General features: G+C 48.8%; 1 protein-coding gene across 18 annotated transcripts; it reads left to right on the forward strand.

The window, feature by feature from the left end:
- Positions 1-15: 15 nt before the first annotated feature.
- LOC138747979 (high affinity immunoglobulin epsilon receptor subunit beta-like) lies at positions 16-15,835 on the forward strand. Of its 18 annotated transcripts, none has more exons than XM_069907647.1 (7): positions 161-250; positions 938-1,087; positions 1,341-1,454; positions 1,745-1,801; positions 7,316-7,444; positions 9,367-9,470; positions 9,908-10,104. In XM_069907647.1, the coding sequence occupies exons 2-7, from the start codon at positions 1,001-1,003 to the stop codon at positions 10,101-10,103; spliced, it is 687 nt and encodes a 228-aa protein (XP_069763748.1). In that variant the 5' UTR covers positions 161-250; positions 938-1,000; the 3' UTR covers position 10,104. The 18 variants fall into 18 exon arrangements, with proteins under 18 accessions (XP_069763751.1, XP_069763754.1, XP_069763757.1 ...); XM_069907649.1 differs by lacking the exon at positions 161-250 and adding an exon at positions 392-414; XM_069907648.1 differs by lacking the exon at positions 161-250 and adding an exon at positions 410-498.
- The last annotated feature ends 376 nt before the right edge of the window (positions 15,836-16,211 follow it).

Consider the following 16,211-nt stretch of genomic DNA (forward strand, 5'->3'; position numbering starts at 1 on the left):
GCGCACAGTGACGAGTGTCGGCACCACTGCGCATGTGCACGCCCTTCTTAGCCCCAATGGCAGCTCGAGCGCGGGTCGCGTGGGCAGCGGGCGGGAGAGCTACGGCGCAGGCCTCATTGCGCGAGGCGTCCCCCAATGCCCGGGCGCAAGGTGCGCAGGGCGGAGGAGGAAGTCGGGAGGCGACGGCCAGGGAAGGAGGCATCTTTTCCCCGTAATTCTCCCCCTTCACCAACAATTTCTGCCCGGGAAGGTAACCCCTTCGTCTCCTCGTGGTGGGGTGGGGGGTGTCCAAACAGCAGGCACCGACCTCATCCCGCACTGCCCAGGCGGCCATTTTAGGTGTGGCGAGGCCCGCCTTCCTATTGGCCAGAGGGCCAAGATGCCCCGCCCCCCACGGGTATTCAGGGCGCAGAGGTCAGGAGGTCACATCGTAACCAACCCCCCCCACCCTAAATACCCACAAAGGGTGGAAGGGGGCATATGAAACCCCAAGGACTTGTAGGCCACTGGGTAACCGTGGGGTGGGGGGGGGAACGGGGGACAGAGAGCCTCCTGGAATGGGGTGCTGATCAGGTCTAGGACCAGGGGAGATGCAGCAGGGTGGAGGAAAGATAGGGCATGGGTGGGCAGGAGGCAAGGGTACCGGTTCAGCCCATCCTCCAAGGGGAGGATGCAGGCAGGGAGGAAGGCATGGAGGATGGCTTCAGACAAGAGGTTCATGCTGCAGCCATATGTAATACCTCTCTCCCCATCCCCGCTCCTCTCTCAAACTACCCCCTTTCTCCCTCCCCACCCACTCTTCTCTCAAACTACCCCCTTTCTCCCTCCCCACCCACTCTCCCCTCTCTCCCTCCACCCCCTCTCTCCCTCCCCCCACACCCTCCCTCCCCTCTCCCCCCTCACTCTGTCTCCCCTGTCTCTCTCCCACCCTCCCCAGATACAGAACAGTTGTGTGGGACCTGCTCTCAGACTCTGCTTCGAGGGGTGAGGAGGGATTCAGATGGAGGAGGGTTCACCCCAAACTCGTTCCCCAGTCCACCAGAGCCTGCTGGGCTTGTTCCTCCAGCGGGAGGTCTTCACCCTGGGGGTAAGTCCCCATTCTGTTCCCCTCACGAGCCAGGGTTGCTGGGGCAGTGTGAGGCCATTTGCATCATCACAGGGCAACCGGAGGGTGTAGAGAGAGCAGGTACCCTCATGACCTCTTCTTTCCTCTCATCCTCTGTCTCCCCTCTCTCTCTACCCTCTCTCCCCCTATCTCCCCCTCCCACCCCCATCTCCCCTCTCTCTCCCTATCTCCCCTATTTTCCCCCTCTCTCCCCCATCTCTCCTGCCCTCCATAGGTAACTCAGATGGTGTTTGGCCTGGTACAGATTACCTTTGGGATACCTCTCACTTACGGTTCCCAATTCTCCCTGGTCGGGCTCTTGGGAACTCCGTACTGGTCAGGAATTTGGGTTAGTGTCGTTGGACTTTGTAAACCCACCCCTCTCTATCTCTGTAATTTATCTCCAACCCCCCCCCCCACACACACACCTCTCCCTGACTCTGTAACCTTCTCCAGTCCCCTACATCCCAGTCTCTGTAACTCCGTCTGATCCCTAACTCCTCTTCCTGTCTCTGTAACCCCCCCTCAGATCCCCTACACCTGTCTCTGTAACTTCCTCTGGTCCACCACACCCTTCTCTGTAACCATCTCTAGTCCCCTGCCTCTGTAATCCCCTTCTCTTTCTTTCTCCTCTCTCAGAGTCTCCTGTCGGGAATCATGATGGTCTTGACTCAGAATTCCTTACAAAAGGTCTTGGTAAGTTCTTGAAAAGTTCTCCCCTCATCTTCCCCCCCCCCCCCCATTCGCTCTCTCCCTACCTCATTTCTTTTCCTCTCTCTCATTCCCTCATCTCATCTCCACTTGCATTCTCTCTACCTCCCTCATTCCATCTCTCCCTCATCCCCTCTCCCATCCCTGAATTCTGACCAATTCCCTCATTTCTTTTCCCATCCCTCATTTCCTCTATCCACATCCCTGCCTCTCTCCCTTATTCCTGTTTCCTCCCTCAGTCTTCCCTTCCTCTCCTCTCCCTCATTCTTTTACTCCACCATTCTTTCCTTATTTTCTTTCACTCATTTATTCCCTTCTCCCAACCCCCCAATTTCTCCCATTCTCCCTCCCTCATACCCACACTCTCCCTCCCTCTCTCTCCTTCCCTCATTCCCTCCCTTTCCCACTTCCTTCATGTCCCCCAGCTCTCAGACACAGGACCCTTCGGCCTGCCATTTCTCCCTGCCATGTACTCATCCCTCTCGAGCTCCTCCCCACTTTCCCGAACACTCTTATTGTCCCAAAATCTCTCCAATCCAAATAAAAACACAATACTGGAAAAACTCAGCAAGTCAAACAGTGTACAGTACTTTATGTACCTTTATGATAAAGATACATATCCAATGTTTCAGGCTTGAGCCCTTCATCGAGGGATGGACAAAATATCAAACAAAATGGAGTAAAAAAAAAAGACAGAGGAAGGGAAGAGTAGGCTAGCAGAAACCAGACAAGTCGATGTTAATGCCATCTGGCTGGATAGATGGAAAATGGGTGTTGTTCCTCCTATTTATGGGTGGCCTTGGTGGGATAGTATTTGAGTCCATGGACAGGCATGTCAACACGGGAGTGGGGTATTAAAATGAAGTGGTTGCCACTGGGAGATTCTTGTCATTGGTGCAGAAAGAGTGAAGATGTTCAGCAAAGTGATCTCTCAGTCTGCTCCCAGTCATTTTGTGTAGAGAAGGACACAAAGGCAGCAGTAAGTCACTCCCGCAATGCTTCAGTTGAAAGGCCTTTTTGGGGCCCCAAGGTGTTGGCACAAGTGTAGCATGTCCTGTGGCCACATGTCCTGTGCCACAAGAGAAGATGTTGAGGAATAATTGTTGGGGAGGGATGAGTAGACGAGGGAGTCACGAAGGAAGTGGTCCCTCGGAAGGCGGAGAGGGGGAGATGTGTCTTGCGTTGTAGGTGGCAGAAGTTATGGAGTTGGTGGATGCAGATGCTGGTGGGTGGAAGATGAGGAAAGGGGATCCTGTGTTTGTTACATCGGGGGCAGAGCAGGCCAAAACAGTGGGAAATGGAGGAGATGCATGTGAGGGGTGAACTGATGCTGGGAGAGGGGAAGCCACGTTTGTGGAAGAAGGCAGATATTTCAGATGATGTAGACTGGAAGACCTCACCCTGGGAAAAGATGCAGCAGAGATGGAGAAATAGAGAGAAGGGGATAGAGTGTGAGAAAATTTAGTCCAGGTGGTTGTGAGAATTGGTGGATTTGTAATATGTCGGTGGAAAGCTGGTCTCCAGAGATGGAGACAGAGAGATCAGGAAGGGAAGAGTGTTATTGGAGATAAACCAGGTGAGTTTGAGATCAGTGTGGAAGTTGGTAGCAGAGTGAATGAAGTTGACAAGCTCATCATGGGTGTATGAGGCAGCCCCGATGTAGACATCAATATAAAGGAGGAAGAGGTAAGGGGTCTTCCCTGTGTAGGCTTGCTGGGACCCATGTGGATGCTCCACAAAGCCCACTAACAGGCAGGCATAGCTGGGATCCATGTCTATCCCTTTGATTTGAAGGAAGTGAGATGACTCAAAGGAAAAGTTATTTAGATTGAGAATGAGGAGTCATGTGATGGAGTAGTGGCTGGTAGGAGAATATCAGCCCTCTCCAGAAAAGAAGAAATAAAGTTAAGAAAATACAAAGTTCAAGAAACACAAAGGATAACAAATAAAAGATAAAGTTGTAGAGAAAAGAAAGAAAATGGCACCAAAGAAGGAAAAAGTAAAAACAACGGGAAAAAAAGAAAAGACACCGGAAGAGAAAGGAGAAGGCCTTACCTGCATGAAGAAACAGGGAGTCGTCGTGGAGAAGAGAGCCCGTTTCCTAAGTTTGGTGATGACCCCGCAGAGTCGCGACCTCCCAACTGCTGGACTGCAAAAATGGCTCTCTGAGCCAAACAAAAGCAGGCAATGCGCTCACTAAGGAAAAAGAGAACACCGACGGGAGGGGGCCCAGCTGACAAGCGAGCAAACACAGTGCGACCAGCTGAGGGATGCCCGACACCAGGGCTCTCAGCTGAAAGAAGAGGAAAGTGACAGAAAAGGGAGCGATAGGAAAGAAGAACAGCAACAGGAGGCCCAACAGATGACTAGCCCAGAAGAGGAGGACCAACAAGAAGCCCAGCAAAGTGAGGCAAGCAACTCAACAGGAAAGTCAGATACAAGGAAGAGAAGTAGAAGACACAAACACAGGTGCAGACACAGAAGCACAGAAGGAGGAAGAAGACCAAGATCTGCACAGAGAAATAGAAAGTAAAATAGATGAACAGAATATAGATTAAAAAAAATTTTCAAGAAGAAATGAGAGCATTAAAAGAATGGTTGACATTAGAATTTAGTGAAATGAAAAGTACAGAAAAAGTGAGTAGAATAGAGCTGGTTATGACAGAAATAGGGAAAGGATTAGAAAATGTGGAAGAACGAGAAATGGCTGTAGAAATGGAAGTGAATGACAAGAAGAAAATTGGAAGAAAGTGACAAAGAAGTTAGAGACACAAGAGTTGTTAGTTCAGAAGATGGATATGAAGGAAAACGATAGTAGGTGAAACAACATAAAGATAGTGGGCCTAAAGGAAGATGAAGAAGGCACAGATATGAAAGAATTTATAAAAGAATGGATCCCAAAGGTTCTGGGAATGACAGAAATCCAGGAAGCAATGGAAATAGAAAGGGCACACAGAACACTAGTTCCAAAACCACAGACACATCAAAAACCAAGATACGTTTTAGTAAAATTTCTGAGATATACGATAAGAGAAAATATACTGGAGAGGGCAAGGAATAAAATTAGAGAAAACAAAAAAACCATTCGAATACAAGGGTCAAAAAATATTTTTTTACCCATACTTAAGTTTTGAACTCTTAAAGAAGAGGAAGGAATTTAATACAGCGAAATCGATCCTATGGAAAAAAGGTTATAAATTTATGTTAAGATATCCAGCTGTGCTTAAAATATTTATCCTGGGATAGCAAAACAGACTGTTCTCGGATCTGGAGGAAGCATGAGAATTTGTAGAACGCCTGCAGGACAGAAGGAGAGATGAAGAGATGTAACAAGAATGAAGAATGACGATAAAATACATATATAAAGATGTAAAAATAATGTATAAATAAGAACTAAAGAAGGGAAAGAAAAGAGAAGAAAAGAAGTAAGGGGGAAAAAGGGTGAGCTTTGTTATATGTGAAGATAAAAGTTTTCTGGAGGGGCTTGGGTGGGAGAGAATAACCGTCACTGCAAAATCAGTTGACGTTTGCGAGCGGGTTCGCAATCCAAATGGAGAGGGGAGTTGTTGTTGCTCAGCAAGGAATAAGGGGCAACTCAGAGAGTGGGGGGGGGGGCACATTTGGGGTTAAGGGAATTTTAGATGTGGGAATTGTTGAAGTATTTTATGTTTTAAAAGTGTTGTCATTGAGTTCAAAAAGGGAAAACAGAGATGAAAAGGGTGATGATGAGGAAGCAGAAATGAGGTGTAAACAGGATATGAGATGGCCATGTTGAACTATATGACTATAAATATTAATGGAATACATAACCAAATTAAACAAAAAAAGGCTATTAAATTTCCTGAAAAAAGAAAAAAATAGACATAGCCTTTGTGCAGGAAACGCATCTAACTGAAGTGGAACATGATAAATTAAGGAGACTGGGTAGGGCACGTAGCAGCAGCATCAAATAATTCAAGAGATTGAGAACAAGTTCTGCCGGGTGGAGGTGAGGGGTGACTGGTTGGGTCTTTTGTCAAGAAAGAAATGAAGGGATTTCTTTCAACTGCCGCCGCCATGCCAAGGGCTTGTGGGAACTGCAAGGGAAGACGAGAAGGTACCCTGACTTTGGGTTTGAAAGGGAGTATTAAAGATTTCGACAAGAAGCGTCCTGGCACCTTCCCCTGTGGCCACAGAAAGTGCCACACGTGCCCACACCTCCCCCAAACAGTTCTTCCAAATGAAACAACACTTGTGTATCCACAGAAGTGATCTACTGCATCCAGCACTCCCATTGTGGTATTCTCCACGTCGGAGAAACTGGGTGCAAACTGAGAAATTGCTTCGCTGAACACTTTCCTGATAGTTGACTTCTCTCTCTCCCCCTCCCTCAACTCTTCCCCTCTCCTCACTACCTCCTCTTTCCCCCACCCACCTCTCTCTATCCCTTCTCCTCTCTCTGACCCTCATTCTCTCTGCCTCTCCTTCCCTTCCCCATCTCCCTCTCTCCTCTCACTGCCACTCCCACATTCCCTCTTTCCATTCTCTCTCCCATTCTTTTCCCTCTCCTGCTCTCTCCCCTTCATCCCTCTCCCCATTTCCTCCTCTCTCTCACTGTCACTCCTTCCCCCTCACCTTTGTCTCTCCTCACCCCATCTCTCTGCCCCTTCTTTATTACTCTCTCCCCTCTTCTCCCTCTGTCTCCCCTATCACCACCTCTCACCCTCATCCCCTCTATATTAGCCTCCCCCTTTCCCCTCTCCCCCTCCCTCTCTCTGCTCCCCTATCCCCCTCCCCTATCTCATCCTCCCTCCCTCTTTGACCCCTCTTCCTTCCTTCTCTCTCTCTCTGCTTCCTCCTCCCTCTTTCTCTCAACTCTTCCACCCTCTCCTGCCTCTCCCTCACTCTCTCCTCCCTCTTCCCATCTCCCACTTGCACTCTCTCCTCCTCCCTATTTACCCCTCCCCACTCTTGCTTTCTCCCTCCCCTACCCTCCTCTCTCCACCTCTCCCTCCCCTATCTTCCCCCTTCTCTTTCTCCTCCCACCCTCTCTTCTCTCTACTATTTCTCTCTTCTATCTCTCACCCTCTTTCTTTCTCCACCTCTTCCACTGTCTCTCACCATTTCACTCTCCCACCCCTTTTCCACTTCTCTATCTGCCCTCCTCTCTTTGTCCCACTCTCCTCTCCTTCTCACCTCCTTCTTTCTCCCCCTCTGCCCACCTCTCAACCTCCCCTCTTTTCTCTCTCTCCCCCCCTGTCCCTCCTCCTTTTTCCATCCTCTGTCATCTCTCCACCATTTCTCTCCTCCCTGCCCCTCTCCCCCCTCTGTCCCCCTCATCCCTTTCTCTTCCCCTCTGCTCTCCCCTTCTCTCTTCCTCTGTCTTCTCCTCTCTCCCCTATCCTTGATGCCCATCTCCTCATCTCTCCTTCCCTCTTCCCCATCCCACATTCCCTTCTCTCTCTTCCCCCTCACTCATCCACTCACCACTATCCTCCTCACTCTCTCGTCCTTCTTCAGATTCTTGTCACCCGCCTGTTTATCTGCATCAACATCCTTGCTTCTGGGTCCGGCCTCACGATCTACATACTGTCTGTCTATTCCCTCTACCAGGGAGCGACCAGTAACCAGACTGAGTTACCAGAGACGGTAGGGACAGGGAGGGGAGAGGGAGTGGGGGAGAGAGGGAGACAGAGAGTAGGGAGAGAGGTAAGATGGGGGAGAGGGGGGGAGACTGAGGGGGCTGGAGAGAGAGAAGGGGGGTGAGAGAGAACATCAAAGTGAACACCAGGTCTGTGTAGACACTGGTTCCATGTGTCTGACTGATATAGGAAAGGGCTCGCTTAAGTCTTTATACTGGCTGGTGATTGACAGGGGGCAGGTGGGCCAGCTTCCCAGGTTGCCTACTTGCAGGTACAGCAGTTGCCTCCTGCAGTAGGCTAGTAGGAGTGTGGCTATAGTCGTGGTTGTATCACCACATTCACTCCCTTCTAGGGGGAGGGGGTTCTAAGGTATTTACAAGTGGTCCGGTGGTTGCCTTTGTCGCTGGGACCATCCAGGGCAGGCTCCTGGTCAAATGGTTGGTGGGGGCAGTGCCGCCTGAAGGTCAGATAAGTCCAGGGTGGTCAGGGCAGCCAGTGGTGCAAGGGGGGTGGTGCCTGATGGAGTGGGGGTGTTGGTGAGGGGCGGGTTCGCAGGGAGTGGTGGCCTGTGAAGAAGCATTAAGTAGCATTGTCCCTGGTGGGGTCCTAGATGGGCTGGGGGTGGCTGGGGTAGGTGGGTTGGTTCTCTGCTGATGCCAGATCCCTGATCAAGACCTCCCGTCCATTGGGGTACCTGATGTAGGCATATTTTGGGTTTGAATGGAGGAGGTGCACCTGTTTGATCAGGGGGTCCTGATCAAGATATGTGGGTCCTCGCGTGCTTACGGAGGAGTACCTGTCCCGGAGACATCAGCCATGCTGGCAGGGAGATGCCAGTCACTGATTTTCTGGAAAAGGAGAAAAGGCGTTCATGGGGGGGGGGGGGGGGGTCTGATTGGTAGCTGTGCACAGAGAGACCATATTGACATGAAGTGCCTCAGGGAGGGCCTCTTGCCACTATTTGGTGGACCGTCCTTTCGATCTCAGGGCCTGGAGGACTGCATTCCAGATAACTCAATTTTCGCATTCAACCTGCCCATTGCCTCGCACCGCCAGGTACTGGTGCAGCTCCTCATTCATGAAACTGGAGCCCCCAGTCACTGTGTATGAATGCCAGGTATCCGAACATGGTGAAGATTGATAACGGAGGTGGTGGAGGTGTCAGGACAAGGAAAGGCAAAGTGAAAATGGGAGTATTTGTCTATAACCAGGAGGAAATAGATGTTCTTAATCGTGGAAGGCAATGGTCCCTTGAAGTCGATACCGAGTTGCTCGAAGGGCCGAGTGGGTGGAAGAAGTGTGATCTGCACAGATCCTGCTGGACTCCGTCATCGTCTGGACTTCTTGGATGCGAAGGGGAGGTTCTGGGACAATGAGAAATGGTACTAGTGCTTGGCACCCGGGTGGCAAAGGGTGTCATGCAGTGTCTGCAGTTGCTTGGACTATGCAGGGAGAGGGAGAGCTCTGAGAGTGAGTGGGGGTGAGAAAGGGGGAAGAGAAGGAGAGGGAGAGAAGAGAGAGGTGAGATGGATGTGAGAAGGGGAGAAATAATGTGGAGAGAAAGGGGCAAAGAGACTGGAGAGAGCTGGGAGAGGGGAGAGAAAGGGAGGTGGAGAGAGGAGAGTGGGGGGAGACTGGGGTGGGGCATCCCACCCTTTTATCCCGAGGTCCTTCAACACTCTGCAAATCCCTCTCTCATTCCCAAACACACAGTGGGACGGTAAGATGGAGATGGGCAGGGGTATCTAGGAAAACTTAGACAATGATTCACGGGGAATTGTCCTGCAGAGAAGAGGGAAGAATGGGAGAGGGAGAGAGCAGGCATTACTGGTGCCAGGAGATGATTGTGGAAGGAAGGTGTGCTTCAGGAGGGGAGAGGTGTTTGTCTCGGAGTGACTGCCCCCTCTGCTTTCTCCCTCTCCCCCATAGCAGAAAAGCTCACTGGCCATCACTGGCATGCTGATCCCCTACGTAGCAGTGTCTGCGCTGATCTCCTGTGCATTCTTCGTGGCATTCTTGAAACAGGCACTGAGGTGCTAATAGAGGGAGGTGAGAGGGAGTAGATGGAAGGGTGAGTGAGTGGGGGAAAGGAGATAGAAATGGAGGGGGTGGAGAGCGGTGTAGGAGTGAGAGGACATTTGGGGGAGGGGGTGGAGAGAGGGGATGGAGGGAGCCGGGAGCGAGGGGACAGGGTTGGGGGTGAGAATGGAGGGGGAGAAATGGAAGCGAGGGGGTGGAGGGAGGGAGGAGGGTGTCATGGCGAGAGGGGAGAGAGGTGAGAATGGTGGGGAGAGAGAATAATGGAAGGGAGGCTTGAAATGTCCTCACTCAATCTCTGTAAACCCCTTTGTTCCCTACCTCCCTCCCCCTTCCTTTTTCTTGTAACCCCCTCCGATCCCCTACACCCTTCCCTGTCTCTGTAGCCGCCTTTGGTCTCCTATTCCGATCCATCTTTGTAAACCCTCTTCAGACCACTACTCCCTTCCCTGTCTCTGTTACACCACCCCCCCCCCCCCCCCTCAAGTCTCCTACACCCCTCTCTCCCCTTGATTCTTCAGCAGCTGTGTGAAGATGCTTGTTTTCAGCTGGAAGGTGGCCGGAAGTATTTCTCGCTGTTGTACCCCTGCTCCCTCCAAGAACGAAAGATTAAAGTTGGGACATACTAAACATCTTGTATTGTGAGTGTGTGCCCATAGATGAAGTCCAGGGTGTTCCTCTCTCTCCCCTCTCTTGCCCCATATCTCTGCCCACTTCTCTGAAAGTCAGCCAATGCTCTAAGAAAGATAGCAGAAAACATCAAAACCACTTAAACACAACAGTTTGTTTATTCAGCTTGAGTTACACCAGTGGGAGTGAGGAAGTACAAGGAAGAGTTCATTAACTCTTGCTCTGTACTGGAAACTCACTCAACTTGCACAGGTTTCAGATGTTAAAACACAATTCTGGAGACTCAGCAGGTAAAGTGTCCTTTATGTAGCAAAGGCAGAGATAAATCAAATCACCATGCTGGAGGGGATTCAGATATAACTTCTATAGTAAACTGCCACCCCTCCCTGTCTCTGCAACCCCCTCTGGTCCCCTACACTCCTCCAACCCCTTCTGGTCCCCTACACCCCTCCAACCCCCTCTGGTCCCCAACACCCCTCCAACCCCCTCTGGTCCCCGACACCCCTCCAACCCCCTCTGGTCCCCGACACCCCTCCAACCCCCTCTGGTCCCCCACACACCTCCAACCCCCTCTGGTCCCCCACACCCCTCCAACCCCCTCTGGTCCCCCACACCCCTCCAACCCCCTCTGGTCCCCCACACCCCTCCAACCCCCTCTGGTCCCCCACACCCCTCCAACCCCCTCTGGTCCCCTACATCCCTCCCCGTCTCTTGCAACTCCCCTCTGGTCCCCTACACCCCTCCCTGTCTCTGTAACCCCCTCCGGTGTCCCCCCACACCTCTTTGTGTCTCTGTAACCCCCTCCCCTTGATTCTTCAGCAGCTATGTGAAGATGTTTGTTTTCAGTGGTGACTTTGGAAGATTGCCATAAGTATTTCTCCCTGTTGTACCCCTGCTCCCTCATAATGAAAGAGTAGTGGTATATCCTGTCTAATAAATCTTATATAGAGTTTTTCAAGGAGGTTACTAAAAAGGTTGATGGAGAGAGAGAAGGGGGGTGAGAGAGAACATCAAAGTGAACACCAGGTCACTCCATTGAGTGATGGTTGATCCATGCACATCCCATGGATGTTGTCTATTTGGATTTTAATAAGGCTTTTGACAAGGTTGTCCATAAGAGGTAAGTAAGGAAGGTAGAAACGTTAAGTATTCATGTTGAAGTAGTGAAATTGATTCAGCAATGTTTGGATGGGAGATGCCAGAGAGTAGTGGTGGAAAATTGTTTGTCGAATTGGATGCCAGTGTCGAGTTGAGTGCCTCAGGGATCGATACTGGGTCCACTGCTGTTTGTCATATATATTAATGATCTACATGATAGAGTGGCAAATTGGATTAGTAAATTTGCAGATGATACAAAGGTTGGCAGTGTTGTGGACAGCGAGGAAGATTAGCGACGCTTATAGAGTGATATATGACAGTTAGAAGAGTGGGCTGGAAGATGGCAGATGGAGTTTAATACTGATAAATGTGAGGTGCTACATTTTGGTAGGACTAATCAAAATTGGACATGCACATTAAATGGACAATTAAGGAGTGCAGTGGAACAAAGGGATTTAGGAGGCATGGTACATAATTCTCTGAAAGTTGAATCACGTGGATAGGGTGGTGAAGAAGGCATTTAGAATGTTGGCTTTCATAAATCAGAGTATAGAACACAGGAGTTGGGATGTTATGTTGAAGTTGTATAAGGCATTGGTGAGGCCAAATTTGGAATACTGTGTACAGTTTTGGTTGCAGAATGATAGGAAGGCTATAAACGGTATAGAGAGTGAGTGCAGAGGTTTTTGGGTTTGAGTTACAGGGAAAAGTTGAACATGCTGGGATTTTATTCCCTGGAACATAGAAGGTTGAGGGGTGATTTGATAGAGGTATTCAAAATTATAAGGGGAAAGTTAGAATCATTGTGGATAGGCATTTTCCATTAAGAGTGGGGTAGACTCAAATGAGGGTATGGATTGAGAATAAAAGGCGAAAAGTTTTGGGGAAACATGAGGGGAAGTTTCTTCACACAGGGTGGTGGGGGTATGGAATGAACTTCCGGCAGAGCTAGAAGCGAGTTCAATGTTAATATTCAAGGAAAGGTTGGATAGGTATATGGATGGGAGAGGTGTGGAGGGTTATGGGCCAAATGTGGGTCCCTGCATGAGGGAAGGTATTTGGCATGGACGAGTAGGGCCAAACTGGCCTGTTTCTGTCTGTAAATGGTTATTAAAGTTAGGACATAGTAAACATTGTGTACCCATAGATTAACTCCAGAGTGTTCCTCTCCTTCCCCCATCTCTCTCTCATCCCTCCCTCTCCACCCTTTCTAAAGACCCCTGCCTCTTCCCTCTCCCACCCTCTCCTCACCTCCCTGCAACCTCTCTCAACCTTCTTTCTTTCCTTCCCCCTCCTTCCCCATCTCCCCTTTCCCTCTGCCTCTCGCTTCCCCTTCTATATTTCTCTCCCACTTCCTGTCATACCTTTCCCCACTCTTGCCATCCTCTCACACCTGTCTCTCCCTCTTCCTATCTCCTCTCATCCCTCTCTTCACCCCCTCCTCCCTTTCTCCCCGTTCTTTCCCTAACCTACTCTCATATCTCTGCCCCTCTCTCCATCTCCCTATTCCCCTTCCTCACTCCTCCCATGTCTCTTCCCCTCCTTCCCCATCTCCCGCTCCTTTCTCCCATTCTTGCTCCTTTCTCCTTCCTCCTTCTACCCCCTCATTCTCCCTATTTCCCACACACCTCCCTCTTTTTGCTTTCCCACCCCCTTTCCCTTCACTGTACCATCCCCCTCTCTCGCCTCCCCTCTCTAACTCCCCCCCGACTTACTTTCTCTCCCCTCAGATTCTCATCTCCCTCCTGCTTATCTGCACCAACATCCTTGCCAAGGGCCTGGCCACATGATATATGTGCTATACGTCTCCTCCCTGCACTGAGAAGTAACCAACTGCCAGACAGTGCATTACCAGAGGGAGCAAGGACAGGGACAGGAGAGAGTGGAGTGAAGAGAGAGTGGGAAAGACAGAGATGGGTCAGAGTGAGGGCTTGAGAGGTGGTAGAAAGAGAAGGGGAGAGAAGGGTGGGTAAGAAAAGGATGAGAGAGGTGGGGGAGACCAAGAGGTGGGGGGAGATACAGAGTTGGGTGAGGGTGTCGGGGGGGGGGGGGTCAGAGGGAGGGGGAGATGGAGGGAGGGGGGGATAGGGAGGGGGAGACAGGACTGGAGGGAAAGAGAAGGAGTGACAGGGAAGGGGAGAGGAGGAATGAGAAGTGGGGAGAGGAAAAAGAGGAGGGGTAGAGAGGAGGACAGAGGTGGGGGAGAGAGAGAGGTGAGATGGGGAGGTGACAAGAATGATGGAGAGGCCCAGACAGAGTGGAGGGGGGGAAGAGTGGAGGAAAGAGAATCAAGAGCAAGAGGTGAAGAGAGAGAGAGGGTAGAGTAAGAGGGCTAGAGAGAAAATGGGAGTGAAGGGTGTTAGAGAAAATGGTGAGAAATGTGGGGGAGAAGGGTTGGAGACAGTGGTCGAGATGGTGGTTGGAGATGGGGAGATAGAGGGGGTGAGATGGGAGAGAGGGGGAGACAGATGGGGGGTCAGAGATGGGGAGATAAAAAGGGAAAGATGAGGAGACAGGTAGAGGGGAGATATGGGTAGACAGGGGACATAGAGGTGAGGGGGAGATAGAGAGAGAGAAGGGGAGGGTGGAGAGAAGAGGGGGCAGAAAGGAGAGGAGAAGGGAAACAGGTGAAAGGGGGTAGAGAGATGGAAGTGGGAGGGCTAGAAAGAGAAGGAGAGTGAAGGATGGGAGAAAAGGGTGAGAGGTGGGAGGAGACAGGGAAGACAATGGGATGGAGACGGGCTAGAGACAAAGGGATGGGGAGACGGGGAAGATGGATGGACAGAGTGAGGGGATACAAAGAGAGAGGGGAGATGGACAGGTGGGAGATGGGGGTGGGAGAGAGCCAGAGAGAGAGAGGGGGGGGAATAGAAAGAAGGGGAGAGAGACAAAGGAAGGGGAGAGGGGAGAGATAAGAGAGAGAAGAAAGGGGGTAGAGAAAGTGAGAAGGAGGATGGAGAAGAAGGAGAGGGGAGAACATAAGAAATAGGAGCAGGAGTACCATTCAGTAAGATCCTATCTGATCTGATCATTGACTCAACTCCACCGACCTGCCTTTTCCCCATATCCCTTAATTCCTTTTTTATGTAAATATCTGTCTAACGGAACCTTAAATAAGTTAATGAAGTAGCCTCAACCACTTCCCTGGGTAGAGAATTCCACACATGCGCTCCTCTCTGGGAAAGACAGTTTTTCCTCATCTCCTTCTTTAATCTACTCCTCTGAATCAAGAGGTTGGATCCCCTAGTTCTGGTCTCACTTACCAGTGAACACAATTTTCCTGCCTCTACCTTATCTATACCTTCCATAATTTTATATGTTTCTATAAGATCTCCTCTCATTCTTCTGAATTCAAGTGAGTATAATCCCAGATGATTTAGACTCTCCTCAAATGTCAACCTCCTCATCTCCAGGATCAACCTGGTGAACTTCCTCTGGACTGCATCCAAGGCCAGTCTATCCTTCCTCAATTATGGAGACCAGAACTGCATAAAGTACTTCAGTGCGGCCTCACCAGGACCTTGAACAGTTGCAGCATGACCTCACGGCTTTTGAATTCAATTCCTCTAGCGACGAAGGCCACCATTCCATTTGCCTCCTAAATAACCTGCTGTACCTGCCACCCAACTTTTTGTGATTCATGCACTACAGAATGCTGCAATTTTTCACCATTTTAATAATAATCTGCTCTTCTATTTTTCCTACCAAAGAGGATAACCTTGTAGCAGCGCTATGGCGGCACTACAACTCCTAGGAGGCATTGAACCAGCCATGTGATGTTAGGGCGTGTGATTCTGGCTTTTTTAAAAGGATGCACAGGAGATGCAGAGTATAGACAACACTTTCCTTATTCTAATATCCTAATTTCAACGTATCATCTTCCAAAGCATGAGCTGCGATATCCCAAATTTCAATCTCTTTAATCCAACAAATCAAACTCTGTTACTTTATATAGTTTTAATTTGTTGATAGAATGGGTAAACATTTTGCATAGTTAGACTTCCATAACAATGAATAACAAAACATTTACTGTATGATTACAAAAATTCAAAGAAAAGTTTCTCGTGCTCGTGCTTCCTTCACATCTTGTAGAATAAAGAAGCAAGCAATTAGCCTACTACATCATAGGCAACTATGGAAATACTACAAACAACAGTTGTCAAAGAGACAGGCACAAAATTAAGAATCAAAAGTACAGGGTTTTGACCTTTACATTTCGGCCCCTGATTATAATAATAGATATTAAAGCTAATATACAATAATTACTATTATTGTAAATAATTTACACAAGTAAATATAGTAAGTATAAGATTAAAAATCAAAACTTTCAGATTCTTGTAAAAGACAGATTTCATTAATTTTTAAGTATTTAAAAATTATCTATTTAACTAACCAGTCTTGGTTTTAATCTGCACTTGTCGAACGAATCCTTTGTCTGGAACTGTATCCACAATTTTACACAGCAACCAAAAAATTTCTTGGTGAAGAATCGTCTGTGGTAATTACAATATCTCCACATACAAAATTATGTTTAGCTTTAAACCATTTTTGTTGTTCTTGTAATAATGAAGCATATTCTTTAATCCATCTTTCCCAAAATAAATCTGCAAGAAATTGTATTTGTTTCCATCTGCATCTTGCATAATATCTTCTTTTTGAAATTGAACTGGAGGCATCAAACGTTTAGAATTGAGAAGTAGGAGATGATTTGGTGTGCCTTGATGTCATTTGAATCAACAGATAATTTTGTTTTTGAACGACTATTTAAAATAAATTTGATTTTGCACAAGACTGTGAAGATTGTCATCTTTCAATATTTGACCATTCAAAATGGAATTAAGAATTTTTCTGATTGTTCCAATCATTTTTTTCCCCACACAGCACCATGATGTCATCCTGTGGGTGGGTTAAATATAAAACTAATTTCTTTTTGAAGTAATGCATCATGAATTTGATGTTGATTCCAATTTTGAATTGCTTTTCATAACTCTAGTTGAGCTCCTGTAACA

This window comes from Narcine bancroftii, chromosome 13, assembly GCF_036971445.1.
Source record: "Narcine bancroftii isolate sNarBan1 chromosome 13, sNarBan1.hap1, whole genome shotgun sequence".
In the NCBI taxonomy this organism is placed as follows: Eukaryota; Metazoa; Chordata; class Chondrichthyes; order Torpediniformes; family Narcinidae; genus Narcine; species Narcine bancroftii.

What these genes read in the sequence shown, in the direction of transcription:
- LOC138747979 (XM_069907642.1), top strand. Translation starts at nt 136, where the DNA reads ATGCCCGGGCGCAAGGTGCGCAGGGCGGAGGAGGAAGTCGGGAGGCGA. An exon ending in GGGAGGTCTTCACCCTGGGG is followed by an intron (nt 1,088 to 1,340) that starts GTAAGTCCCCAT and finishes TGCCCTCCATAG; the next exon opens with GTAACTCAGATGGTGTTTGG. An exon ending in ATTCCTTACAAAAGGTCTTG is followed by an intron (nt 1,802 to 9,366) that starts GTAAGTTCTTGA and finishes TCTCCCCCATAG; the next exon opens with CAGAAAAGCTCACTGGCCAT.